We start from the raw sequence: 27,426 nt of genomic DNA on the forward strand, positions 1-27,426 counted from the left end.
TAGCTTTAATCGTATCTTTTTATTCAATCATGACAATTTACAAAACATTTTTAATTTGGAAATATTTCTTATCAAACTACAACTGTGCATGAAGATTCAGTTACACTCATCTTAAAAACATCTTTACCTCTGGATTAGTTTATAAAACATGACATGTAGACACCCAGAACCACTTCTTACCACACAGAAGATTATGTCATTAAACACAGGAAGGTCCCCACATCTTTTACAAACAATGTGTCCCCCTTAAAGACAATTTTACAAGAAATCTCAAAAAATACATTGCTTTTCGTAAGAAAAACGAATAAAAAAAATCACACTGGCACTTTTTAAAACAGTGGCAAATGTAACATTTCAACATTCTACATAAGGTCTGCAACTTTAACACTGCACAGGTTAAACACGGTAACCATAATCAATGATTCGTAAAGCAATATGAGACAAAGAAGCAATCCTTGCATCATAAATAACCACCAATCAATAACTCAGCACCAGCACCAGCCCAGACCAATATTGAATAAAAAATAGGCTCAGAGTCTCTTAACCACTGAGAAATATTAGTTTTTTTGCTTAAAAAGGTCCAAGAAATCTCCAGATCCTCTTATGTCTATTACTCTGCCAAATGCATATCAAATAAGACAGTGTAACAAGCTTTTAAGGAGAGGTGACACTTAATATAAATATATTAAATCAATGTCTAACACAGACTCAGTGATAAGACTTAGTGAAATGTAGTTCAGTAACAAAACAAGTCACCTAAAAAAGACAAAAGGAGGTTAAAATATATTTAATTAACACTGAACATTTGAAATATTCTATAAATGTTGGGAATAAAAATATATACAAACATAAAACAGACCATAACCCGCAAATAAAATTTGTTTGCGTAAAATTGATGGAAAAGATTCAAATAAATCCAGTGAATATATCTACATGAAACAAATAAATAACCAGTGTACACATCAAGGAGGCTTTCTCTCTGATACACACTCCTTTTTGACAGTTTTTAATGTTCTCATACTTAAAAAAAAACACAAACAAAAAGGATAAATATAAAATCTTTTTTCAGTTCAAAAAGCACATAAATAAATACAAAAATAACTAAAACTGATCTTATTAGTTTAAAAACTGATGAAAAAGAAGAGTTTTCAGTCTTGAGAAAAGTTTTTTACTGTCTTTCTGGCAGAATTTGTGTTTTTGTTTATGAGCTCTGTGCATTAAAGTCTCTATTTAAACTGGTCTGGAATTAGATTAATCTGTGAGTGAATACTTGTTGGCGGGCTGGAGATGCCCTCTGACCAGTCGGACAAGTTGGAATGTGGGGAAGAGGTGGACCACTGGTCAGGAGAACCAGGGGAAGGGGTTAGAAACGGATGGTCGGGCACCTGTAGCTGGTGGTTAGGCGTATTGTCCATAGGTCCTGTATAGCTATGTTGGGAGGGAGGAGTGGGAAACTGGGTGCCAAGCATCTGCGTCTCTTGTGGCAATACAGTGTGAATGCTGTTTGGCTGCATGTCAGCGGCGTTAAGCTCAATGTTTGGGAAGCTCTGGCTCAGACTTTGGCCGGCCGTGGTGGAATTGGAGTTCTGGTGCTGCAGCTGCCGGGAACGAGGCTGCTGCATCATGTGCGCGGATGAGCCCAGGTGGCTGGTTGACAGATTCTGGTAGCCCATGATCTGGGACAAAGTGGCAGTACTGACGCCATGCAGGGCGCCTATCATGTTGTGTGTTATCGGCGGCCCTTGAGTGAAGCTTCCCTGCTGGCTCACACCTGGATGCATCCTGGAGAGCCAATCGCACTGGCCTCCTCTGCTGCCACCTACAGATGTTGTGGCCTGGCGGCTGGGGCTGGACACAGGCAGGTGGGTGAGGCGGGGGGGATCAAAAGACATGCAACTCATATCCTTACCCATATTAATCTGGCCTGTATGGGGGTCCGCATTGCCTGGTAGGTGATTTAAGGACATAGACGGCGACTGCTGGAAAGGTGACGGCATAGGAGGAGAAGCCACATCGGACAGGTAGCCATGAGGTGACTCAAGTGACTCAACAGGGGACAGGACAGCAGTTGTGTCTAACAAGTTACTCTTTCCATCCATTGGCTTCTTCTTCTTCACCCTGATATCCTTTCCTCCATCCTTCCCTCCCTTCCCACCAGAGCTCGGCTTTCGAACTTTTTTCCCAGAGGGAGTCGGTTTGAGGTTGCTGAGATAGTCATTGGGTGAGCAGAGAGGAGGGGAGAAGGTGGAGGTGCTCAAGGGGGCACTGTGCAGCCCAGGACTCCGAACCACGTTATACTCATCTAGGAGGCGGACTATGTCATGATGCATGCGTTCTTGAGCGATATCTCGGGGCAGCTGGTCAAGATGGTCAGTAATTTCACGGTTGGCAAAGTGCTCCAGAAGAACTTTTGCTGTCTCATAGCTGCCTTCACGCGCTGCAAGAAACAGTGGTGTCTCCTCCTAAAAACAACAAAAATACCGGAAACCTCAGTTTGAAGTAGGTGATAAAATAAACAAACAATACAATGCCTCACAAAAGTGTTCATAGCTCTAAAACATTTTCACATTTTGTCACATCAACAAAATTCATGTTTTCATTAGACATTTATAGGAATGGATCAGCAATAAGTAGTGCTGAATGGTAAAGTGGAAGGAAATATGTGTAAGGCTGTTGTCCTGCTGGAAGGTAAACCTATGCCCCTGTATTTAGTTTTAACCATCTTCCCATCAACTATGACAAGCTTTCTTGTCCCTGGTAAGCAAAAGCATCCCCACTGCATGATGCTTCCATCACTATGTTTTACAAAGGGAATTGTGTGCAGAGCTGATGTGTGGTGCTGGTTTTCTCCTAAACACAGTGTTTCCCATGTAAATGTTTTTCTCTTTTTTCAGCTATGGCTTTCGTCTCATCACTCTTACACACAGGTGGAATCTGATTAGGTGACATCGGAAGGCAATTGGTTGCACTAGATTTTATTTAGGGCAGCTAGAGTAAAGGGGGCTGTATACATTTGCATGTTACACTTTCAAATTTGTATTAATAAAAATGGAAAGTGGAAAATGACATTTCTTTCCACTTTACAATTATATGCTAGTTTGTGTCTGTCTATTACACAAAATCCCCAAAAATACATTTTAAGTTTGTGGTATATTTCACAAAATGTAAAGGGGTGTAAATAGTTTTCTTAGCTTGCACATACCTTGTTGTCCTGCATGTCTTTGTTGGCACCGTTTTTGAGCAGCACCAAAGCAGCCTCCACATTGTTTACAGCAGCAGCCCAATGCAAAGCAGATTTTCCTGCAGAGGTTGTAGATTGAAATGGTTTATCATCATAATAAGTTCCAAACACAATGGGACATGTGTAGGTGTGTAGGGATGACAAGATGATAAAACGTTAGCTACCAGAATCATCAGTAGCATTAGCGTCAGCATGACAGTTGATAAGTTCTTCAACCATGCCTTCGACAGCCAATCGCGCAGACAGAATCAGAGGTGTTGTTCCATCATGCATGCGGGCATCAAGATCGGTGGCTCGATTTCGGATTAAAATCTGTGAAGAGCCAAACTTCTTTAGTAAAACAATTAAAGCTGCTAGGCTGCCAAATAAATGAAAACCCAAAGCCATGTGGGACTCTTGATGAATGAGCGAGCTACCTGAAACACTCCCTGTGCATCCGCAGCCACAGCAGCGTGCAACGGTGTGCGACCCATGTTGTCCTGTACATTGGCATCTGCGCTGGACTCCAGGAGGCGCTTGGCAGCATCTGAGCGGGCGTAGCGAGCAGCCAGGTGGAGGGCAGTCTCGCCTGTGCGGTCAGTCTGGTTATGTAGGTTGGCTCCGTGGTAAATGAAGTCGGAAATTATTTCTGTTGATGGATCCTCTTCCTCTTCACTGTTGCCGGTGTCCAGTCCTCCACCACTGCAGGAGGCGATCATTAGGGGCGTGAAACCATCTGAAAATAGAAGTAGGAGAATTTCTTTTGTTAAAATATTTCAGTAAATACTGAAACACTGTGAAACTGTAGTATTTTTACTCAAGATGATTATACAAAGAAAATCTAACACTAGCCCATGCCTAATGTTTGGCATTGAGTATTTTAATTTTTACATGCATACCCGGTCCTCTGACATTGACATCCATGCAGTCATTCTCAATCTCTCCCTGAGGAGGTGTTGGGGCAATAGACGTTATCCGCAGGTCAGCTGCATCCAGGTGTTGCTGGGTCCATTTCCTCTGGTCTGTACGATCACTCAAATCCAACATCGCCTGCTCCTCAAACTGAGAGATATAATCATAATCAGATATATCATTATAGTGTCAATATCAGAGCCGCAAATGATGGAGAAAGTCTGTTGATCATATGTAAAACAGCAAGCACAAACTAACTGTTCATCTTACCCTGAAGTGCCTGCAGTCTGGATCATCATCTCCCCATTCAGTTTGATTGTCATCCATAAGGTTGCTGTCTGAGTTCTTCATTGGTCTTTAAAAAATATGAAAAGAAGTTAGATCACCTGTAAGCCAAATATTGTGTTAAGATCTTTGTGTCTTTTTAGGTGCAGTAAAAAATAAACTCAACTTACTTCAGTCCAACAGAATCCTCTCCGAGCGGCTCCCTGCGTTTCTTTTTGCTGGGTTCCGATACTCTAAATCCCTCCGGAAACCAAAGCTGGCCATGCTCTCGACGCCGCTTACGAGACACTATGACACCCAGGCATATGAAACCCAAAACAGCCAAGCCCAGGATTACTACATACATGGGGTAAAACTCTGTTGGGGGGGGAGTAGGTCTCATACCTAGAGAGATAAAAATTATTTATCTTATTAGACTTGGCATTAAGTTTTAGATGTCATTTTGTATATATTTGCAGGTATAATTGCATAAAATCTGAATCTTTAAATATTAAGGCATACTTGTCACTGCTTCAATATAAGGAACATTGAGGTTCCCACTGGTCGCCAGTGCTCCAAGGAAGGCAGCCACATCTGTAGCGCTCTGGAAGCATTCAGAAGACTGCTGGTAACACTGACGATTGTCAATCTCCAGGTATACAATTGATCTAAGAGCAGAAAAGGGTAGAAAAATTAGCACTTTCTGCTTTTTCAGAATTCTAACACAGTATAGTTTTTGTTTAAACTGATGTCTTCCCACCCTTTGACTTGCACAGGATCCAATTCTCTCCGTTTCCGTTGGCTGCCAATGGAAGACAGACTCTCCTTCATCTGATCCAAAACATTGGCTGGCATTGAAGCCCACTCAGGCCAGCCATCCGCAGAGCGCTTCAGCACATTGTGTTTCACCAGGTCTTGTTCATTGCCATAGTAAGGAAAGACCATTGGCTCTCCTTTTGCATCACGGCGGAACACTACATTAGTGTGGAGAACACTGCTCAGCTCTCTGAGGAAGGATGACGAGCGGTTCTTAAGCTGCTCTGGGGGTATATGGACAACCAAAACTAAATGTCCATCTGCAAGCTTCTCTGGCATGTTGTTGGCACAGTCCAGGCCGTCCCATTCACATTCTGCATTGTTGCAGCCCTGGTCACAGTGACCATCAGCATAGTGATCTTTACAATACTGATCATAAAGAGGGCTAAAAAGAAAGAAGAAATTGTCAGATTTTTTTCACAATCAGATTATATGACTCATCTCATTTTTCCAGACTTACTTGCACTGCCCTTCCTGTCCTTGACAATCAAAGCCATCATAGAGACACCCCGGGCTGTTACATTGGCCGTCACACTTCCCATTGTTGAAGTATCGCCAGCACTGCAGAGCAGCTGAGCAATTTTGCCAGGGATCATCAAAATTGAGCGAGCAGTCACCTCCGTCCCAGCCACAAGCATGGTTGTTACACAGCGAGTCACAGATGTGGTTACCCGCCCACTCGTCACACTGGGGAATCTCACAGCTCACCTCCACTTCTGGAGGCGGCGTGATATCCCGGCCGAACCCCCCGACAAAGGAGTAGTCCAGTATGTGGCAAAGTAGGCCGTTAAAGTTACTGGGACAGCTGCACTGGAAAAATGGAGCTTCGGGAGTGATCTGACAGGTACCGCCGTTGTAGCAGGGGTTTGAGATGCAGAGGCTGTCAGTGGGGGTTAAACACTCAGGCCCAGTAAATGTTAAGGGGCACAGGCAGCGTGGCCCCAGGTGACCTGACACACATGTACCGCCATTCCTGCAATTCAGACTGCCGCAGGAGCGAGAATCATACTCGCAAGAAGAGCCAGTAAAGCCCTATAAGAAAATAGAGTTTATTATTTGACTCATTATCACTAATAAGGATTTGTATAAAAAGCAACTGCAAGTAGAGGTTCTAGCAGAACTCACAGGTGGACATTTGCAGATAAAACCATGAGGTGTGTTACTGGCAACAGCACATGTTCCTCCGTTCCTGCAGGGCCTTCCCTTGCAGCCATCAAACACCTTGTCACAACGTTGCCCTGTAAAACAGAAGCAATTAAACTCTGTCAGTTGCTCTTTCAGACAGCTACACAATCATTTTCCAAGGATGCGCAGAGAGAAGCTTATCTGTACCTGTATATCCGGTTCGGCATTCACAGCGGTAGCTGTTGGGGAGCTGGATGCAGTTGTATGACCCTCTGGAGTCACAAGGGTTAGACAGGCATTCGTTGACGTCACCCTCACAGCGTTCACCTACATAACCCGGTGGGCACAAACACTGGTAGCCTCCAATGCGATCTACACATTTTCCATTGTTGAAGCACTTGGGCTCATTTGTAAGTGGGTCGCTGGGGGGGTTGCAGTCGTCCAAATTAATCTCACAGTGGACACCTACAAGTAGATACATTGTATTAGAAAACACATCTATTACATATGTTACGTCCCCTTCAAATTTGAACATTTGATTTTAGTATGCAGACGTGCACCTTGTGTCCCTCTAGGACAGGAGCATTTATAAGTGTTGATGAGGTCGATGCAGGTGCCTCCGTTCTGGCAGGGTTGAGACTGACATTCATTGATCTCTTTTGAGCAGTTCACACCATGGTAACCAGGGACACACTTAAAAGAAAAAACAGAAGCACTATTTATTATTTAAATGATCAACTACAGCGCAAAAAAACATATTTTCTTTCCATAATTTACTCTTGCATGATTGCCCACAGTTTATAATTTGGCCACAGTCTTAAACCATATAAGAATTTCAGTCAAAGGCTTATTTGCCTGTCCAGTTTACTTAATTTGTCATTTCACTTATTGTTATTTCCTTTACCTCACAACTGTAACCTCCTAGATAATCATTGCAGGTGGCTCCGTTCTGGCAAGGATTAGGTGAACATTCATCCACCTGTTCCTGGCAGTAACTCCCGGTGTAGCCAGCCTGGCAGCGGCAGTAATGTGTGTTTCCAGCATCCAGACACTGGCCTGAGTTCCTACACAGCTGAGATACTTCAACACCTGCAATAAAGAACAGTAGAAATGACTTAAGGAACAAGCCACTCACACAACTGACTTAGACTTAACCAAGTCAAAGACTGAAGCAACAGCATATGATATGAAGTTTTGTACCTTGCCGTTTGGCAGCAACTTCACATGAGACACTTGGGATATCACAGTAGAGGCCAGTCCATCCAGTCTGACACTGGCAAGTGTAGGAGGCTCCCTGCTGCCAGCAAGATCCTCCGTTTTTACAAGGGGAGGAGTCGCACCAGCGCACAAGACTCTAAAAAAATGAAATGTAAGTAGAAAACTTACTTTAAAAACTGTGTAAATAAGGCTGTAAGTATCTGAAATATGATATAAGTTATTTTTTCCATAACATTGATTTGTTTTAGGTTATGAATCATGTATTGTTGTATACTTCGGCCTAATTTAATACCTGAATATTTAACAGTCGTCATTGTTAGAACATTTACTTCAATATGCAAAGAACCTTCGAGCTCATGTAAATTATATAAAAAATGACAGGGTTTAATATTTCCCATACTGGAGATATAACTGATTAAAAAATCTGAATGAATCAAAGAGCAACGTTTTTATTTTTTAAGAACTGTGAGTATTTTAATTCTGTTAATCCCCATTTCAAAATATCTACTTCTTCCTTATATAAAAAATGAATTGGAAGTTTTTCTTCTCCCTACATTAAGCCAGACTTGTAGTGAGATTATTAAGAAGCCATGTACTTGATAAATATATTCTAAGGTTTGCCACAAATTAAGAAAAAACATATCAGAAAATTATTTTATTTAGGAGAAACAGAAGTGCATTTGTTAGTAATGACACTACCCTATTAATGACAATACATGTTGTCAGGTGTAGGAGCCTTTCATTTCATTACAAAATGATCAAAAGTAATTTAAACACAGGTTATAGTTTAAGAGACCGTTATTATGATTCTGCAGCCGACAAGAACAGATTGTTATAAACCAATAAAAGTCCATGATTTGGGTAATACATCCAAGATACTTTTTTCCATAATATTTGCAGAACCAGTCATAACTGTGATCTGTTGCTTACTAACAGACTGACTCTCACCCCTGATTACATGAGATGAAGATTGTTCATAAGGGTAAAGTACCAGACCAGAAAGTCAAGTTTGCAGTGATTGTTTATATGACTTGCAACTTGAGCCCAAACCTGACTCAACTCACCATTTCTAGCAAGTATCATCACTTCTTGATAGCATGTTAGCATACCTGACAGTTGACTCCTGTGTAGCCATGAGGACAGGTGCACTTGTAAGTCCCATAACCATCGAGACAGGTGCCTCCATTGAGGCATGGTTTGGAGTCACACTCATTGATATCGTATTGGCAGTAGCTTCCAGTGAATCCAGTTAGACACAGGCAGGTGAAGGTGTTAATCCCATCCACACAAGTGCCGCCATTGAAACAAGAGCTGCACAACAAATAGGGACAGCACAATCAGATTAATTGGTAAAATTGCATTTCAGTAGATTATTGGGTAAATTAGGTCAAATAAATTAGGTCAACTACCTGTCGGTGCAGTCATTGGTGTTGATCTCACAGTTGATGCCACTGAAGCCAGGTGGGCAGGTGCAGGTGTAGCTGTTGACACAGTCGGTGCAATTAGCGCCGTTTTTACAGGGGTTGCTCTCACACTCGTTTATGTCATGCTCACACCTGCTGCCACGAAACCCGGGCAGGCAGGTACACGTGAACCTGTTGACACCATCGCGGCACAAACCTCCATTACTGCAAGGATCTGAAACACAGCAAAGTGGGTGTTCGATTGACTTTTTACTCATGAAGTTTTAAATCATGCGACGGAACGTTTCATGCTTCAGGTCAGTAGCTTACTTGGTTTGCAGTCGTCAATGTCCGTCTCACACCATGTGCCGGTGTAACCCGGCTGGCATTTGCACTGAAAACCACCCATGTTGTTGAGACACACGGCACCGTTGCGGCATGGGCTCTTAACGCATTCATTGATGTCAATTTCACATGTCTGACCTTTTGTTGAGAAACACATTAACAGGACACGTTTAAGTAAAACAATGAACTGAGAGATTAATTGAGAGGCACATACACACAAACCGCTGTTAAGTACAAACCTTGCCATCCTTCAGGACAGATGCAAGAGAAGCTCTGAAAGTCTTCAGCCTCCTTACATATTCCTCCATTTTTGCATGCTCGGGGGCTGCAAGGGGCCAGCAGGGTCTCACAGTTTTCACCTGGCAACAAAACAAACTTCATCATCAGCATTGGTTACCAATGTGCAACAGTTGCCTAAATTATGGACTTTAACATCTAACTTTAATTAGGCGCAAATGGCAATTTTTCTACATATCTCCCTCAATCTGTTGAGTTAAAACCATAGGTTTCTAAATCCCATTTTCCATTCCGCTTCCTTATCCATTTCCATGACAACTTAGCCAAACAGGAAGGGCCTTCCTGTTTCCTGCTATTGTTTGATCTTAGACAGGAAACAGGACGTGGCAAAAGAGAGACCAGAGCTTAGAGTGCACTTAGCTGCTGAAACTAACCACTTTGTTATTCCAAACACATACACTGTGTTATCCCTGCCAAACAGACAAGCAGATCTTTCCACGCACAGAAGCCAAAAACAGGCATGTTTTCTTAGACAACACAGGATATGACAGGATAAGACCTTTGTGCGGAAGCTGGAAGACTAACTTTATGCTTTCAGACCGGCATGCAAAGCTGAGACAGCAATACATGATGTTAAGGATCCAGAAACCAGCATGACCCCAGAGTTAAAGATAAGCCCCTCTATGTCATACCAGTATAAGGCAGCAAACAGTTGCACTTGTATCCAGCCACATCATCAATGCAGGTTCCTTGGTTGAGGCAGGGATTGGAGGCACACTCATTAATGTTAGTTTGGCAGTTAGGTCCTACAGTGGCAGGATTGAATAAACACACTTAGGTTAGATTTTTACCAAATAAGCAATCCCTTGGCACCAGCAAATAGCAAGTGTAAGCAAAGATTAAAACTGACCGGTGAAGCCAACTCTGCATGTGCAGTGGTACCCGCTGGTCATGTCCTTGCATGTTCCTCCGTTCATACAGGGGTTGGACTCGCACTCGTTGTTATTAATATTGCAGTTCTGGCCGCTCCAGCCCGAGTCACAGGTACATTTGTAGCTTCACGAGACATTAAGTGAGTAAGTAAGGGATTTGTGTTTTCTTTTTGGTGTTGTTTTTACAATTTTTTCTCTTCTTAAAACTTTATGTGTACTCACCCATTAATGAGGTCCTGACATCGGCCGTGGATGCAGGGGTTGCTGGCACATTCGTTCACCTCTGACAAACAGGTGGCATCATGGTAGCCCTCAGGGCAGAGGCATGTGAAGCTGTTAACACCATCAACGCATGTGCCACCATTGTGACAAGGGTTGATGACACAGTCGTCTATGTTGATGTTACACATTGTGCCTGAAAAACAATGAAGCAGGTTTTAAAGATGGTTTGGTAGGTTTGGCATTTTTAAGGTGTAACATGTTTTTATTTTGTTCGTTTTTTAAAATCTGAATTAAGCAATATGCATTTGTATTAAGCACCCCATCCCCCACCTCTATACTTTGCTTGCAATTACAGATGCAAGTCTCTCAGGGTATATCTATCAGTTTTGTATGTCTTTACAAAACTGATAGATACCTCAAGTGCAGGCAGATTGGATGGAGAGCATCTGAACATCAATTTTCAATTCTTGTCACAGATGATCAATTGTATTCAGGTCTGGACTTTGAATGGTCCATTCTTGCACACTAATATCTAATCTAAACCTATCGATTTCCCTGCATGATGTATGTTTATGGGTGTTGTTCTGTTCGAAGGTGAACCTCTACTCCTGTCTCCAGTGTTTTGCTTCCTCTATCAGATTCAGAAAAGCACACCCACAGCATTATGCTGCCCCCATCTTGTTCCACTGTGAGGATGGTGTGTTCTAGGTAAAGTGCAGTGTTAGTTGTTTGTGGCAAACTTCAAACAGGACTTCTTACGGCTCACTTCAGGTGCACAAACATGTCTTGGCAGATTTAAAGTTTTGCCACACTCTTTCCATTTTTATATTATAGACTAAATAGTGTCATGTGAGATGTTTAAACTTTGGATATTGTTTCACAAAATAACCTGTTTTAAACCACTTTACAACTTTATCCCTGATCTGTTTGGTGTTTTCCAACTTTACTTGTATTGAGACAGAAATATACACAGATGGACTGTTTACCAATTACATCACTTCTAAAGGAAATTAGTTGTACTCAATGTAATTTAGTGGCAATATTGTAAAGGAGTGGAAGATGAATACACACCACATTTATTTATACTACGTAGTGTTGGTCCATTACATAAAATATGTTGAATGTTTGTGGTTGTGACTTGACATAAATATGGAAACTTTTAAGGGAAAAGGATACTCAAGCAAAGCACTCCATCTACAAGGATTGATACAGATGGCAAACAGCTGCTGTCTAGTGTGGTATCCTTTGTTTCTGAATAATATGCCAGCTAGGGTGCTCTGTGGTCAGTGCAGCTTTTAACAGTGAAAGAAAGTCTCCCTTTTGCATTCAGTAGGCAGAAGCCACAGCAGCTCCACTGTGTACCCAACCTCGTGGCCCCTGGAGGCCTTTTCATTTCTAGCCATTGATTAAATGCGGCCTTGTTGAATAGGAAGAAGCTGGATCTGAGAGAGGGAGGTGCTACCAAGAGAGTGGGTGTGTACATGTGTGTGTATGCGGTGGGGGTAAGGCCACTCTCCCTATTCTCACTCACGCCACCTCCCTATCCCATGAAGGAATAACCTCAACCAGGACTGTTTATGAGGACAGAAGGCCAGACCAATTTAAAACACAGCCAAGTAACAATTAAAGCCCCCACCCCCACACCCCTGGCCCCCAACCCCCATCTTCCTGTGCTCTTCATCAATCAGGAGGGGAGGGCCCAACTGCCTGAAATTTGGTCACAATAGACCTCTATCCCTCTGTGTCTCTGTCCTGCTGTTCCCTCCACATTCACCCCATGAGTACAAAAGGGTTGTGGAGAGGATGGGGATTAGGCATGCACAGCAGCCTACACACACACACACAAACACACACACTTGTTACCTTCTCGTTGCTTCTTTTGTTAAATAATCACAAAGCAACTACCAGCCAGAACCAGCTCTGCTGGGCAGCAAAAGGAATGACGAAAAGTCGCTAACTTGCTGTGATAAAACCTTGTGGATAAGTGGCTGGCCATGCTGTTTTACACTAATGAATATCTGATATGTGATTAAAAGCCAGTTTCTTTTGTTTTTGAAAGATCACCTTACAGACTCTTTCCAGGCTTAACATCCCAGTCTCTTCAGAAGGCAAACAAAGTTAGAGCTTTGTGTGTGTGGATCAGGTTTGTGGGGTAGTCTTCCCTTTCTCTCTAGCTGTCTATCCCACACAAGCAACCGGACACCATTGTTCCACAGCAGCGGACTCGACAGCCACCTGTCGAACCTGCCCCTCCCAAAGCTCAGGGGACCCTGCCCCCTGCACCTGCAAACTCCATCCAGCCACTCACCTGTGTAACCTGGCTCACATGCACACTCGTAGCCATTGATCTTGTCAATGCATCTCCCATAGTCGCAGGGTTGGCTCTTGCAGTCGTCCAGGTTCACCTCACAGTTGAAGCCTGTGTTTAAATAAGTGAGAAAAGATATGAAACAGCTGCAGACATTTTCTCTGAAAGAATATGAGTAATTTAAGCCTGTCTGGTTTTCTCACCTGCAGTGCCTTTGGGGCAGGAACAGATGTATGAGTTCTCCCTGTCCTGGCAAGTGCCTCCATTCTTACATGGCTGGCTGAGACACTCGTTGATGTTGGTTTCGCACAGGCGCCCGGTGTAGCCAGGGTGGCAATAGCAGGTGAAGGAGGCCAGCCCGTCTTTGCATGTGCCATAGTGGCAAGGATCCGAGTAACACTCGTTGATGTCAATCTCACAGTGCTGCCCTGTGTAACCTGAAAGAGAGGACACATTTATTTAACAAAGAAATAGGTATAATAGTTATAAATTATCATTTGAAAATATTTTATTTGTATTTAGAAAACTTCTGCATCATTGTCGGACCTCACAATCTATTTTTTAATCGATGTATTAGAAATTTTAAGTACATTTTTTAAATTGTTTTTAAAGTTATAATTGCTTTATGTTATTTTACATTAATTTTAAATATATTACATAATATAATTATAAAATATAATTCAACAAATAATCAAAAATTGTGTAAAGTTACAAATGAAGAATTTACCTTCAGCACATTCACATGTGTACTTATTGGGTCCATCAGTACATTTGGCTCCATTCTTACAGGGTGTGCTGGAACACTCATCAATATCCACCTGACACAGATTTCCTGAAAATCCTAGAATTGTATTTTGAAAAAAGAATGTTGAACATTTTTTTTCAAAGTTCAGTAAAATATGTGAGATCAAAATAAACATAGCTTGCAATATTTTTACCTAACAGTACAGTATGCATAAATGTAAAAAACTTCACAAACAAGTTTATTTGCATTTGAAAAGGGTCTGCAGGGAGTTGAAGGGCCTTATAAATCGTTTCACAATGCTAACTCCACTCTACCCCCTCCTCTCCTAGCTTTTAATGTGCAGTGAAATCTTTAGTTTAAATCACAGCACAATGGCCCCCAGATCACCAGCTCTAAACCAATCCCTGCCCCCCAATTTTGGCGATAAGCATTGCCCGCCAAATATGCTAATGTTTGTGCAGCTTGGTCCACTTTGTCCAGTCTCCCCATAAAGGGTTCAGAGGCACCGTTAGAGGACGTAAATCATTGACTTTCAGTCTATGAGCCATGTGTGTTATACTCATTGACAGATTAGTTAATGATACCTTCTTTTATTACTTATTTTCCTCTCTAAAGATTTTAAATTAGTTAAATTTCATTTCACATGATTCCACAAACTTTTTTGGACAATGTTTTACAAATTCCCGTATGTCTTCTCACCTTTGGGACACTCGCAGTGAAATGAGTTTATCTTGTCAATGCATTTTCCATTGTTAAGACAAGGTTGGCTGGTACATTCATCTGTGTTAATGTGGCAGAACACACCCTGGTATCCTGAAATGACAGAATAAGCAGTCAAACTTCCTTCCTTATGTCTAAAAACATAAAGAGGACAATTGTATGATTTGAATTTCTACCTTTGCTATCCAGTATAAGACTGGAATTATCGTTGAACATATAGTTGCAATGGCAAGGGCAACAGAGAACATTACTTTCTTCCATAGAGACTGCTTTAGATCTTATTGAAATGACCTGTTTGTTGTTTGAGCTCTACTTCCTGATTTTGATGATGTCACCTTGTCAAAACTTTTAATGATACCTTCAAATTGACTTGTTTGAAAAATCTTAAACAAAAGCTTTTTCATGTGAAATTGCAGCACTGAAATGTTCCTATTCCTCAAGATTTTCATGAGGGGTTTGATGTGCGAGTGAAGCAGACAGCTTCGTTCTGCACTCGAACATGTCGGGATATGAGAAGATGAAATGTCCAACACCCATCTCATTATATAAAGCACTTTTTTTAAAAACTGCAAAATTGTAATTAAACAAATCATGGCATCTTTAATTGCATTTTTAATCATTAAAAAAAATAAAAAAAGAATAGAGATGCATGCAACTAAATGTTTAAAGCTGTCTTACCTGGCATACAGATGCAGTGGAATCCTCCAATCTGGTCTAGACAGGTGGCATCATTTTGGCAGGGATTAGACATGCATTCATTAATATCCATCTCGCATCGAGGTCCTTCGTATCCTTGAAGACACTTACACTCGAAAGAGCCTAAGGTGTTGAGGCAGCGGCCACCGTGCTCACAAGGGTTGGCACCTAAAGCATGCAGCATACACAAAGTCATATACCCTGTGCTAAAAATAAAAATTGACTTACATTTGTGAAACTAAACGGAGGTAACATTGTAACGTACCGAGGGAGCACTCATCGATATCCTGGTTGCAGGCTGATCCTGCGTAGCCTGGAGGACAGGTGCATATTGCCTTGCCATTTACTGGGTTGGTGTCACAGTTAGAACCCTTCTGACAAGGATTGCTGATGCAGGCATCATCAAGGTGGCACAACAAACCTGTATGACCAAACACCCCATATATAATCTCTTCTTATTAAGGTTTGTCTTCAGAGTGTGTCCTAAAAGGCTGTGGGGATAATCTCACCTGTGCGTCCATGTGGACACTCGCAGAAGAATGAGGCCACGCGGTCATGGCAGGTGGCGCCGTTGTAGCAGGCGGCACTGGCACAGTCGTCGATGTTCTCGCTGCAGTCGTCACCTGTCCAGCCGTTGACACACACACAGTGGTAGCTGCCGTGTGTGTCATGGCACGTTCCTCCATTCTGACATGCATTGGGCATCAGCTCGCACTCATCCACGTTTTCAGTGCAGTACTGACCTGAAAGGGTTGATAAAGCAAAGCATATGCACATTTTGTGTAACAGTGGTTTATTCTATTTCAACTATGAAAGAAGGCATACAAAAATAATATAAAGTGAGAGATAACCTGTGTAATGAGGTGGGCACTGGCAATTGTAGGTGCTGACTCCATCAACACACACGCCACCATTCTGACAGTTGTGATCTGGACAGTCATCGATGTTATGCTCACAGTGCTGGCCTGTAAAGCCTGAAATGATAGATTCAAGACCAAAAGGACTTAAAAGCTGCAAAGTATAGTGAAGACAGACCTACCCACTTGGATTTGGTTAATAATCACATTTCCTTCCTATCCTTATCACAGCAAACATAAAAAGATAAGCTCTCCATATTCTCGTGGCATACTGTTTTAAAGCCTTCTAGATGACATTGCAGCCTGTGTCCTCTTCCAACATCAAAGCCTCGAAGGGTGTTTTACAGTCTGATTAACAATCAACCCACAGCGCTGCAGGTGCCTGTGCAGCTTCACTATCTAAACGCATTCCAGCGCAGGCCCCCAACAGGAGACACACAGCATGGATTAAACTTTAACACACAACAACCCCTCAATATCCCTCATTCATCTGCTCTTCAAAATAACATGTCCTTTGCCGATTATCAGCTGACAGCCAGATAAAAAAGTTTAATGTTTCGTGCCAATGCATAAAATTTGGTTGACTTAATATTTTAGAAATGCAGGAAAAGAAAATTTCAATGTGGGTAGAGCGACACAGCTGTGGTCTGACTGTAAAAACATTAACAACAAGCCTTGAGTACCTAAACACTAAAGATGGCAGATAGATTGGCTAGAAGTGAGTGAAAAACAAGATATCTTTTTAAGTACGGACCTAATGAATGGGGTGTTTATATCTACAATGTGCCGCTTTGTGGGCTCATTGCTCATTATCAGAAGGAAACATCTGCATGACTACATCCTGCCAGTGGAGGCTGGCAGAGAGTGGGGTAACCGAGAGATTACACACACCCCCCCCCCCCAATCTGATCTTGTCACAGCACAATGCTTTCCAAGTTAAACATTTTTTTAAGGAAAAACAAATACGCCAACTAAAATCCAACTCCAATGTTTTCTGAGAGAAAGACACAAACCTAATTGTAAACCCATATCAGTTAAGCATGTTATAATATATCCAGTTCATGACAAAAACATCACTTGTGAGGTGAGATTTGGGAAAAACTAAAATTCAATTTTTTTTTCAAAAATAACAGAAACTATTTCACAAACCATAAACACTGTTTTAAAGCAGCCATAATCACTGAAGAATAATCCAGGTTTGACTTGTCCATATGCTTCTCCAATTAAAAGGTGACCCTAATACCCCCCAAAAACATCATAACATTGTGTTTTTTGGGTTTTTGTAAATAGAGTAAAGTTTTTATAAATCTCAAATTGTGTTTTAAGAATCACTGGATAGTCCCTTGCCATTGGTTGATTAAACTTGTCCAACTGCACATAAATTACTAAGCTATATATAGTACAGCAACAATGTAGTTTGTGTCTCAGGTTGGGTTTAGAAGCCAGGATTCGGACATGAAAGCAAAAAGTACATGAATCAGAAAAGGACTAAGAATAGTGGGGCCTGAGAAGCACAGGGTCTTTGACTCTTCTTTCATTAGCAACTAATGGTTAGCCATAGGCAGAATTCTCACAGTGCTAAATCATTTGTATCTTGTCCATCAACATTGTTTTCTATGCAGAACCTAAAATGCTGCAAGATAAATGACTTGAAAGTAGTGGGGGCTTCTTTAATGCCTTTTACAGCTGAGAGTTGTTGGCCAGCCCGATTATTAGTCAACCTAAGAACCATTTCCATTCCTACTTCACAATAAGACTCCAATAAAGTAGGCCCCAAAACAGATTGGGTCATCAGATTAAGTGAAGTAAGTTACTGGATAAATCATTGTAAGACAAGCTTCATTTTGACAAGAAATGTGGCATTTTAATATTACAAGATCCCATGTCATGAGATGTCATTACACCCCTGATGTTTGCATTTTACCTAAAAGGCAGCTACAGTCGTAGTTGGTTTCTCCCTTCTGGACACACGTGCCTCCGTTCTGGCATGGTGAGGGGCTGCATGGAGAGTAAGGGGTCTCACAGTGTTGACCAGTAAACTCTTGAGGACAGCGGCAATGGTAGGAGCCAACTTCATTGACACACAAGCCACCATTACGACATGGAGACGGACTCTGGGCACATTCATTTACATCTTGCTTGCAGGTTTGTCCTTGGAAGTTGGAAGGGCAGGTGCACTTGTAGGTGGAATCTAAAGCTAAGCACTGACCACCATTCGCACATGGATTGGATGCACATGGGTTTGCAGTCTGGCAGGTTTTGCCTGGGCAAACAAATAAAAGAGGTGAGTAAATCATGATGGCCCATAGGGCGAAATACGATGCTAAAATAAGTCTGATGCAGTTAGCTAGATACCTGACCATCCCGGTGGGCAGCGGCAGCGGAAGCTGCTGAGACTGATAAGATCACATGTTCCTCCATTGCGACAGGGGGAGCTCATGCAAGCATGGTTCCTGGGAGTCAGGCACAGTCTGTCGGTGAAACCCAGGCGGCATACGCAGTGGAAATCAAACGTGTTGCCATGGGAGACAGCGTGGCATTCGCCACCGTTGCGGCAGGGTGAAGGGCTGCAGGGGCTTGGGTATTGGCATCGATCTCCTATGTAGTCACTGGAACACCTGTGAAAAGGCAGGGAGGAGGCAGTGATGATTACAAAACCAGGAATTTTTTTTTCAATATCATGGGAACAAACATCCAAACAAAAGGATATTTTTTGGCGGGTTGAAGTGATCAAACATTTCCCCCCTAATGAAACCGGACAGGGATGACATGTTGTTCTAGTGGGTCTCTCTGGATTAGGTCCTCTCAGAACCTTGAAAACACATTCTACTGGGACAACAGAGACCACTAAATAGTCTAGTCCCTAACAGCTTGTTCCCATCTACCTTTTGCCCCCCATGCTGTCCAAATTCATCCCGAAAGACTGTAGAGATCAAGGCAACTGTGCCGCCTAGGCACATCCCTCATGAAGCGCTGCATTCAGGCCCTAAGCTCTCTAATGTTTCCATCCTATCTAGTCATGAACAATTACTCTATCAGTCTCATGCCCCTCTCCAACAGATTATTAAAACAAAGACACAAACAGTAACAAAAAATAGTCCCACCTCTTGGCAGATTGCTAGAGATTGATTTCCACAAATGAACGCTTTACCAAGAATCAAATAACTGATATTACTCTCATAAAAAGCTTGGAAAGTTGATATGGCGATGGTGTATATGTAAGGTCCCATCTGTCATGTAAAAGCCAATTCTAAGTCAGCAAAAAACGTGTTTATGTTTGAATTGGAGCTTGTGCAACAGTGTGCAGTTGTGCACACGAGCGTGAGTGTTTATGTGTAAAAAGGGCATCTGTTGGCCTCCGAGTATCTCCTCAGGGAGCAGGTGCGCATGTTAATGAAGGCAGCTGTTGGACATGGCTCCTCCTCATCTCATTTTCCTTTCTCCTCCTCCTCGTCGTCCTGTCCCTTAACCCCCCCGTCCTCTTCTCAGATGGGGGTACTGAAAAGTCAACCTCGTCTCCAGGGACATAAAGAACCCATGTGAAGTCAGCTGTTGCAACTTCTGTCGCTTTAACTCTCTTAAACCACATGATCCACTCCTAATTCCTCTCTTGCCTACCTGTTCTCCTTTCCTTTTGCCCAACATCCTCTTTCTCTTTAGTTCAGTCTCTATCTCAGCATCAACTTGTATGTTAACTTCTTTCCTGCAGGGATTACTTTATAGGTCGCAGCAGTTTCCTTTTACACCCCTTCCTTTATGTCGCACAAGACTGCTAAAATGTTGATTGTTGACTTAGCTAGGTGAGACCAATCGAGGGGGTTTAACAGTCTCATGTGCACCAACAAGGAGTCCAGATTGTTGCAGTTGCCAGACAAATGTAAAGGTATTTGAGACATCTTTGAAGTCTCCTGCTTCCTATTTTGTGTTTCACTATTGAAACATCCTCAGAAGAAGAGTTGATTGTCTTGGTGTAAAAATTCACACTCAGCTGAATGCGGCAAACCTGCTTTAGTGCAGAATGTTTGCACTCGAGTGTGTGCATCAACGCAAGCTAGATAGCTGTAACAGATCCTCTTTGTAATGAAGTCACCCTATTCAGAGATAAAGATCCACCCACCGGCTGAGCAGACCAGCAGCACACACTACGGCAACAGGTCTCTCTAGGCGATGCAATGTCCCCTCAAGCAAGAGCAGATGCTTCCCTGACCTCTGACCCTAAGCACTTTTGTGAGTGTGGGACAGCCTCTTTGCCTTCTCTCCCCTCTCTGCTCTTTCCCCACTGGGCCTGATCTGCCATCTGTCACTTCTGGGGGTGACTTTATCCTACGACACAAAACCAGCCCCTCTATGCAGTGAAAAATGCCACTGCTGTGGAAAAAATGTATGAGGAGGTCGAGGGCAACATACAGCAAGTGAACATGTGTGTACTCTTTGTACTTCCTTTCCTGCTGCTTATAAAATATATTTTTGCATCTCACCCCAGTTATGGCTTTTTTTCAACAGTGTTTTTTTGTTGTTGTTTTATTTAGTTACCTTTTTTAATAATCTGTTGATTTATCCCAGAGAAGCATTACTTAGTTGTTGTTTTGTTTTGGTTTTTTTTGCAAACCCATTGCTTACATGTGAAATGACATACAGATTTTATTTAAAATATATATCTTCCGTGCAAATTTTATAAAAGTACACAATTTAGCCCCTTAGCTAATGGTGTCTAAGAGCAATAAACATGGTTTTCCTGCTAGAAGATTACTGACGTGGCTGTACCCTTTCACCAACCTCCGATCTCACAGTCAAATCAGTGAAAACACCTGCCTTCTTACTCTGACTCTTATGATGGTTATCAGCTGGCTTCTAACCTACAGAGCATTGTTCTGATTAGGATTAATCAGGCAGGCATATTACAAGTCAGCACGACATCCTCAGTGCAGAATTTTCACATGTGTTTATATCCTTTTTGCACCTTTTAGCTGAAAAATCAAGCATGTGAGCGATGTACAGCCGAGTCGGTTCCAGCCATAAACAAAATAAACTGCAGCTTAGGACCACAGGTCCAGCAAAAGGGTCCCTGGAGTACTTGAAGACAAGTTGACAAATGCATCTGTTTTGTAAAAATTGTACATTACTTCATCATGTAAAATCAGTCCAACATTTGATTAACACATAAAAGGTGTTACTTAATATTACTGCTTTAGTAAAACCCAAATTGCCGTTAAGTCAGTTTAAGGCATGTCAGCTCACAAGTAAACTATGAAGCTGATAACTCATTTAAAAGCAGGAAGCATTTATAAATAAAGCTATTCATTCTGTAGTGTTGGGCAATTGATTTATCTTAAAGTGGGGCTCCCAATCAAATTAGGGCTGCACACAAGCTTTGGTGGGCTTTGATATAAGGGGTAGTAAGAAATATGTTCTTGCTCAATCTACATGACATTCCTCTTTTGCAGTAGACATATAATGAGTCATGCCAACAAGCAGTAGATGGCGCAAAATTTGATACATTTCTAAATGTATCTTTGCTAAGTTGACTTAACACTGCTTCATCCCTTGAGATAAGGAATCGTTTTAAGCTTGAATCATACACGAGTCAGCTCCCAAATCTGGAGTATTAATGTGTGAAAAGCCAATCACTTTCCAATGTAAACCTTTAAAAGATCATCCAGTAAACACAAAGAACTACTGATCAATAAATTAAAGACACTCTGACTCCACTGAAGCAAAGAATAAATAAAATAAAGGGGTGACCAAGGACATGCACAAGGTTGTGTGTATTTTAGAGGTGTCATTTCTACTTTTGACCGCCTCAGCTGGTGAATGTGAGCTTTCAGAGCCCACTTGAGTGAAATAGTCTCTTATCTGTTTCCTCTGACAGCAAACCTTTGATTGCCCTACTATGATGAAATCCAGATCAGTGTACTTAAAAGGCACACCAACAATGAATATGGGAAAATCTCCCTTGGTTAAATAGTTCAGGGTAACAGAGACTGAATCTTTCTCCACAGGGTACCCCAAACCCTTGTTCCTTATGTATCCCAGGGGTTCCTGGCATCCTGGGAATGGAAATGACCAAGGGAGTGGCAGGCTCACAGCCTTAAACCCAATAAAAGCCCAACATCAGTCGACACACTTAACCCCGTAATGCCCTTGCACGTTCTAGAGCTGAGCCTTCACAGAGACCTGCCTGGTAATCCTATGGGGGGACAAATGAAGAGCAGCATTCCTGGTGGAAGGGCGTATCATCTCCTGAGCGGTGCAGGGACTCACTCAAGGCAGCCTTCTTAAGGGAGACGTGTTACCATTGATGCACAGCACCAGGCAAGGTTGCACAAGTTTATCACACTAACCCCATGCAGTCTGAAAATTACTTCTTACCTCTAGTTCTATTTTTGTCAGAAGCCACAAAGTGTTTGAAACACCAATATACAGTCTATTCCTCCGAAGCAGCATCAGTCATGGTGGGGTCATCACCCTGTCAGCCTCTCCGTGCCCTTGTTACTGTTCCACCAATGGAAACTAAAATTGACTCATAGAACACTGTGCCCTTCATCTTGTGCCTACTTCAAGCACTCCACATAGGCAGCCAGCTCTTCAGTGCCATAGGAAACAGGAAGCTCCAGACCTTCAAATAACCTCTTGATTCTCACAGTCACAACCTATTGCTTCCACCTTACAGACTTTGTTGTAGTTGTTTCAGTGCAGTTGAACCACAACATGTTTTTGTATGTATTGACAGTGTTTGTTTTTTTTTTCACCAAAAAGTGAATATTTGTTTTGTTGAGTTAAAAAAAGAACGTCAGTTAAAAAACCAATCTGTCAAGCAAAAAACAGAAAAACTTCTTAATCAATTCCTTAAAAAGAAGAGGAACTACCCCTGTTTAAAAGTGCAGCTTCTGACAGTGGTGGAATTCATGATTTGTTGTGGTTGAGTCACATGTTTATTTGCATCATATGATCCAGCCATACCAAAACAGCATTATGGTTTCCATTTCTGACTATGACATTGCCAAAAGTCTTGAAAACTTTAAACACTCCTGTGCCTTTGTGGTGCAGAGACAGGAAACAAGAGTACTTGTAAACAAAAACTGAACGTGATCTGAATCAGACAGAGAAATATACAACCATGCAACGAGCCTAGTCCTGTTTAAGGAACGATCAGTGTCCACAAAAAGAGGGAGATGCTATTTTTACAACTTGGACATGAGGAAAACATCCTTTTTTGTGGCTCCAGGGTGGGTTTGTTGTTTTAAAAAAGACAGTATAAATATATCCAAAAAAGCACATTTTGTCACATTACACCCACTCTAAGGTGTTTTATAGGGATGATATAGGTGACCCAACATCATTCATAGTTGTAATGAGGGAGGAAAAAAGATGCATGATTTTTTTATTTTACAAAAGGTCTGAAAAGTGCGCTGTGCAATTGTACCACCTGAGTCAATACTTTGTAGAATTAGTTAATGTTTAGGGACATTCTCATGTTGGGAGATGAAGCTAAACCCCATTTTCAAGGCTTTTGCAGCCTCCGACAGGAAGATTCCAGTATTACCAGAGTACCTTCCTCTACGTGTGCTGTGTTTGCAAACATGACTTCTAATGGCTTTCCTCTTGCACTAGTAGTCCTGGAAAAAGATTATCCTACCTGAGCTGTGGATCTCTGCAGCTTCTGCAGAGTTACCATTGACCTCTTGGGTGCTTTTTTGATTAACGTTGAATTTGCTTTGCCTGTCACTTTAGATGAATGCTCATGTCATGGTTTGAGGTTATATAATACTCCTTTAGTTTGTGGATATATAATTAAAGAGCGCTCCGTGAGGTTTTTTTTAAAGCTTGTGAAATTACTTTTTAACCTAACCCTGATTTAAACATCTCCGCAACATTATCCCTGTCCTGTCTGCTGTATTCCTTGGTCTTCATGATGCTTCTTGTGCACTAAAGTTATTGTCAGAACAACTGAATTTAGATCTGGCTACACACAGGGAGTGTATCTCTGAATTAAGGAACTTCTAAAGGCAACTAGTTGCACTGAATTTATTTAGGGGTAACAGAGTAAAGTTGGTTGAATATAAATATACACATGTGTCCTTTCCTTTCCCCTCTACAACTGGTCACCTGTAAAGATTAAGGTGAAATAAAATACTGTATATTGGACTATCGCATGAAAACTTAATTGTATCAAATAATAAATTAATCTTGTGGTAGTTATGTAACAAAATGTCAAAAAGGTTATAGTGAAACACTTTAGCATGCATTGTATCTGACCATTTCTATTCTTTTATTTACTCTACATCTTTCAACCGTGGGAACTGTGCTGGAGGAGGATTTTGACCTATCTCAGAACTCAAATTTGTGTCACCAAATGCTTACACACAGCAACTTAAACCACAAAGTGCAATGGGTTTCATCGGTGCGTATGTGTGTGTTGGTGGAATAGGTGGCATGGGGTGTTAAATCGTTTTTAAACTTTTGAACTTTCTTTTTCCAATATGCCTCTTTTGACGAGAACTGTTGAATTTTTCACACACGGGTCTATATTTTTTTAACCACAGGTGGACTTTCCAACCAGGTCATCAGCAGAGCCTCTGGGTGAATTTCCAATTGATGATGTGGCATCAAAACTCACGAGTGTGACATGTGAAAAAATGACAACTGGAAACCCCGCAGGTGCATAGATCCTGCACTCTCTCACACATGATACTCTCAGTGCATCCCTTTGGCTGGGGATAGATGACTGATGAAAGCAAACAGGAAAGAGAGAGTGCTGGTTGGTGAAGTGATGCCCTCATCCTGCCTGTTTTTAATTAGACTGAGCAGAGATGAGGACCACAATAACAGCTTTGTAGGGGTGGAGGGAGACTTTTGGTGATGCCAGGGAGTGCACACGTGCGGAGGTCTATGTGTGTGTGTGGAGCATGCAGATTAGATATTGTAAATTGGTGGCCCCGGGCTAACAGCGGAGGCTCTTCAATAGCTCCCTCTTGTCCCCACAGAGCAGAGAAATGCCTGCCGTGACCACAAGCCCAGAGGGTAAACCAGGCCACCTCTGAGCTTCTTTCAAACTATGCCACTGCTGGGAATCACAATGGAAATGGTCTTTTTTGGGAATGCACCTGTTCCAGCTACCAAACTGCAAACTAACATCTTTCTTTTTTTTCATTTTCTGTCACATAAAATATCCAATATTGAAACAATGAGTTTAGATTGACACAAAGGTCAACTCAAAGGGAAATGTAACCATATTAGGTGTCTCATCAGCAAACTAATGATATCCACAGTAAACAAACAGGTACCAATCTGCCGCTATGCTTCTCTTTCCATTTGTTTTCCCTTAAATGTCTGCACTTTATTCCAATTAATATCACTTTCACGACATCCAATCCAATTACATTTCACAGCCATCTGGCTTTCAAATGGAGATTACAAGCACCGAGTTAGGGTGGGGTGGGGGAGGGCTTTTGATTCAAAATGATGGAGACAAACCTTTTGGGAAGGTTGGGGGGGTGGGCGGCAGGAGTTTGGTGTGTGCTGAGGTGTCTGGGGTGGCTGTGGCATGATGGGAAGCCCCACTCAGATTAGTCACACAGCATTATTCTGAATGCAGGGACAATAGAGTGACGGGCGGCAGGCGAGCCCCAGCTGTCCCCCGTGAAAGAGCAGAACAACAAGATGTAGGGCTGGACGCGTCCTCTCACTCCACTGCTGTGGGGGTCTTGCATTCATTAATGGGCTGCTGTTGAGGGGGGAGGAGAGTGGTGGACTGCTTTTGTCCATCTCCTTCTGAACATTTTGGATCTACGCTCTCTTTTTATTTTGCCACTTCTCCAAAGTTTTCTCATTTTTTGTTTGAAATGTGTGTGTGTGTGAAGGACAATGCAAAAAAACTGAAGGGGGTATGGAGGAGCAAAGTGTACTAGAGGAAACTTTTGAGAAGGGCCTCTATGGTTGCCGGGCGCAGGACTTGCTCAAAGGCTGGAATGGAAAAGGGGGGTTTTCTTTCCAGCTGAAATACACTTTGAAGGAGCGCACAAACAAAGAAAATACGCACATAAATAGCTGGGTGTAGTTATGTTTTCAGTGTACATCTGGCACATTGCATTTTGCTCTTTTTTTGAGTCTTTCAGTGACTTACTTGCACTCTCCATCTCCATTTGAGTTGGCTTCACATCTTCCTCCATTTAGGCACGACTCAGTTGGCAGGGAGCATTTTAAACCTGCAGAGTGCACGGAAAACATATTAAATCTGTGACCCACAGTGGACTCTAAATGCACACAATCTGTATTATCCCACATTCTAAACATCTCCAGTCACACTTTTGCTTAAAATCCACATGCACACATGCGCTTCCTGATTTATTAATTGATTTATCACAAGAGTGTCCTTGGGGGACACTTTGGGGAGTCTGCTGTGGACACCGGTGAGGCCAGGGGTACGCGTGGTGAGTGGTGCTTGGCTTTTGGGGGAGCGCACGATTTTTTCCTGGAGGGGGAGGACGAGCGCGCAGCAGCTGCGGGGCTCAGATGCGGAACAAAAGAAATCAGAGTCCAGCACGAGCCATAAAACACTCTCCCCCGGCATTGTTTACCAGCAGACGGGATAACTGTGGACCCCTCCGCACACCCCCACCACCCTGCACTCTCAACACTCTCCCACACTTGCAGACAAAAGGTATCCTCCCTCCTGTTCCCCCTCAGCCTCCCAGCTCCTCTAGCGTCCCCAACTACTCCAGCACAGGCACCAACTTTTATCCTCCCTCATGTGGTTTATAACCAGCTCATAGATCTGGTTAAACAGAGGTTATTTAACTCAAGTTGTACTGAACAGTCAAAATACTCAAGTTTTTAAATAAGTTACTTGTAACTAAATTAACACTGGAGAAAAATCATAATTTTGAAAGGATCCCTGTTCTGGAGATGCACGCAAACTTAATTGCTCAGATTCATCAGAGAACACAGGGGAAGTCAGCAGCGACTGCACCGCAGGCTTTAGCAGCATGCGCAGTAGTTCTCACGCTCTAATAAATCATTAGAACAAGTATCATAAATATAATAAAACAGAAAAGTCTTATTTAGCAACTTATAACACACCTCTAATAATTTTGTAACCTCTTCAAAGTCTCTCTGTTAAGATCTGAATAGTGAGTCTATAATTAATAGGCTACTCCTTTTATTTTTAATGTTTACCTTGTGAGAGGACGATCGCTGGAATCAGAAATGTCAGTTTCACTAAGAAACGATACATTCCTCCTCTTCAGCTTCACAAACGTGTTGGAGTCCCGCGTTGGGTTCGCATAGATCCGCAGTTAGGGGCTCCAGATGTTGCGTCAAAATAAATATCCTTAGTCTGAGGCGGAAAAGTTAATCCCAACAGAGGTAAAGTGAAAGTCTTCAGCAGGGCTCAGATCATAGATGTTA

The 27,426-nt window shown here is 42.2% G+C and overlaps 1 protein-coding gene across 1 annotated transcript; it reads right to left on the reverse strand.

Moving 5' to 3' along the window:
* Window positions 1–27,426, reverse strand: notch1a (notch receptor 1a). Its single transcript, XM_047373295.1, has 34 exons — window positions 27,196–27,426; window positions 26,144–26,225; window positions 18,376–18,638; window positions 17,945–18,283; window positions 16,015–16,137; window positions 15,673–15,906; window positions 15,429–15,584; window positions 15,146–15,331; window positions 14,447–14,560; window positions 13,730–13,843; window positions 13,206–13,439; window positions 13,003–13,113; window positions 10,695–10,887; window positions 10,451–10,596; window positions 10,233–10,346; window positions 9,543–9,662; window positions 9,289–9,441; window positions 8,965–9,193; window positions 8,665–8,866; window positions 7,538–7,691; window positions 7,242–7,426; window positions 6,898–7,030; window positions 6,545–6,802; window positions 6,338–6,450; window positions 5,673–6,244; window positions 5,157–5,597; window positions 4,919–5,064; window positions 4,588–4,801; window positions 4,403–4,487; window positions 4,120–4,282; window positions 3,658–3,956; window positions 3,406–3,553; window positions 3,203–3,300; window positions 1–2,462 (listed from the first exon to the last, which is right to left on the reverse strand). Exons 1-34 carry the CDS (start codon window positions 27,251–27,253, stop codon window positions 1,227–1,229), a joined length of 7,416 nt encoding a protein of 2,471 aa, XP_047229251.1. The 5' UTR covers window positions 27,254–27,426; the 3' UTR covers window positions 1–1,226.

The sequence above is a fragment of the Girardinichthys multiradiatus genome, chromosome 8, assembly GCF_021462225.1.
Source record: "Girardinichthys multiradiatus isolate DD_20200921_A chromosome 8, DD_fGirMul_XY1, whole genome shotgun sequence".
Lineage (NCBI taxonomy): Eukaryota > Metazoa > Chordata > Actinopteri > Cyprinodontiformes > Goodeidae > Girardinichthys > Girardinichthys multiradiatus.

Bases quoted from the DNA above. Each gene is read 5' to 3' on its own strand.
- notch1a (XM_047373295.1), bottom strand. From the start codon at position 27,253: ATGTATCGTTTCTTAGTGAAACTGACATTTCTGATTCCAGCGATCGTC. The intron at 26,226-27,195 runs GTAAACATTAAA...TGCACTCTGCAG, and splicing joins AGCGATCGTCCTCTCACAAG to GTTTAAAATGCTCCCTGCCA. The intron at 7,427-7,537 runs GTACAAAACTTC...TCTTTATTGCAG, and splicing joins AGTTGCTGCCAAACGGCAAG to GTGTTGAAGTATCTCAGCTG.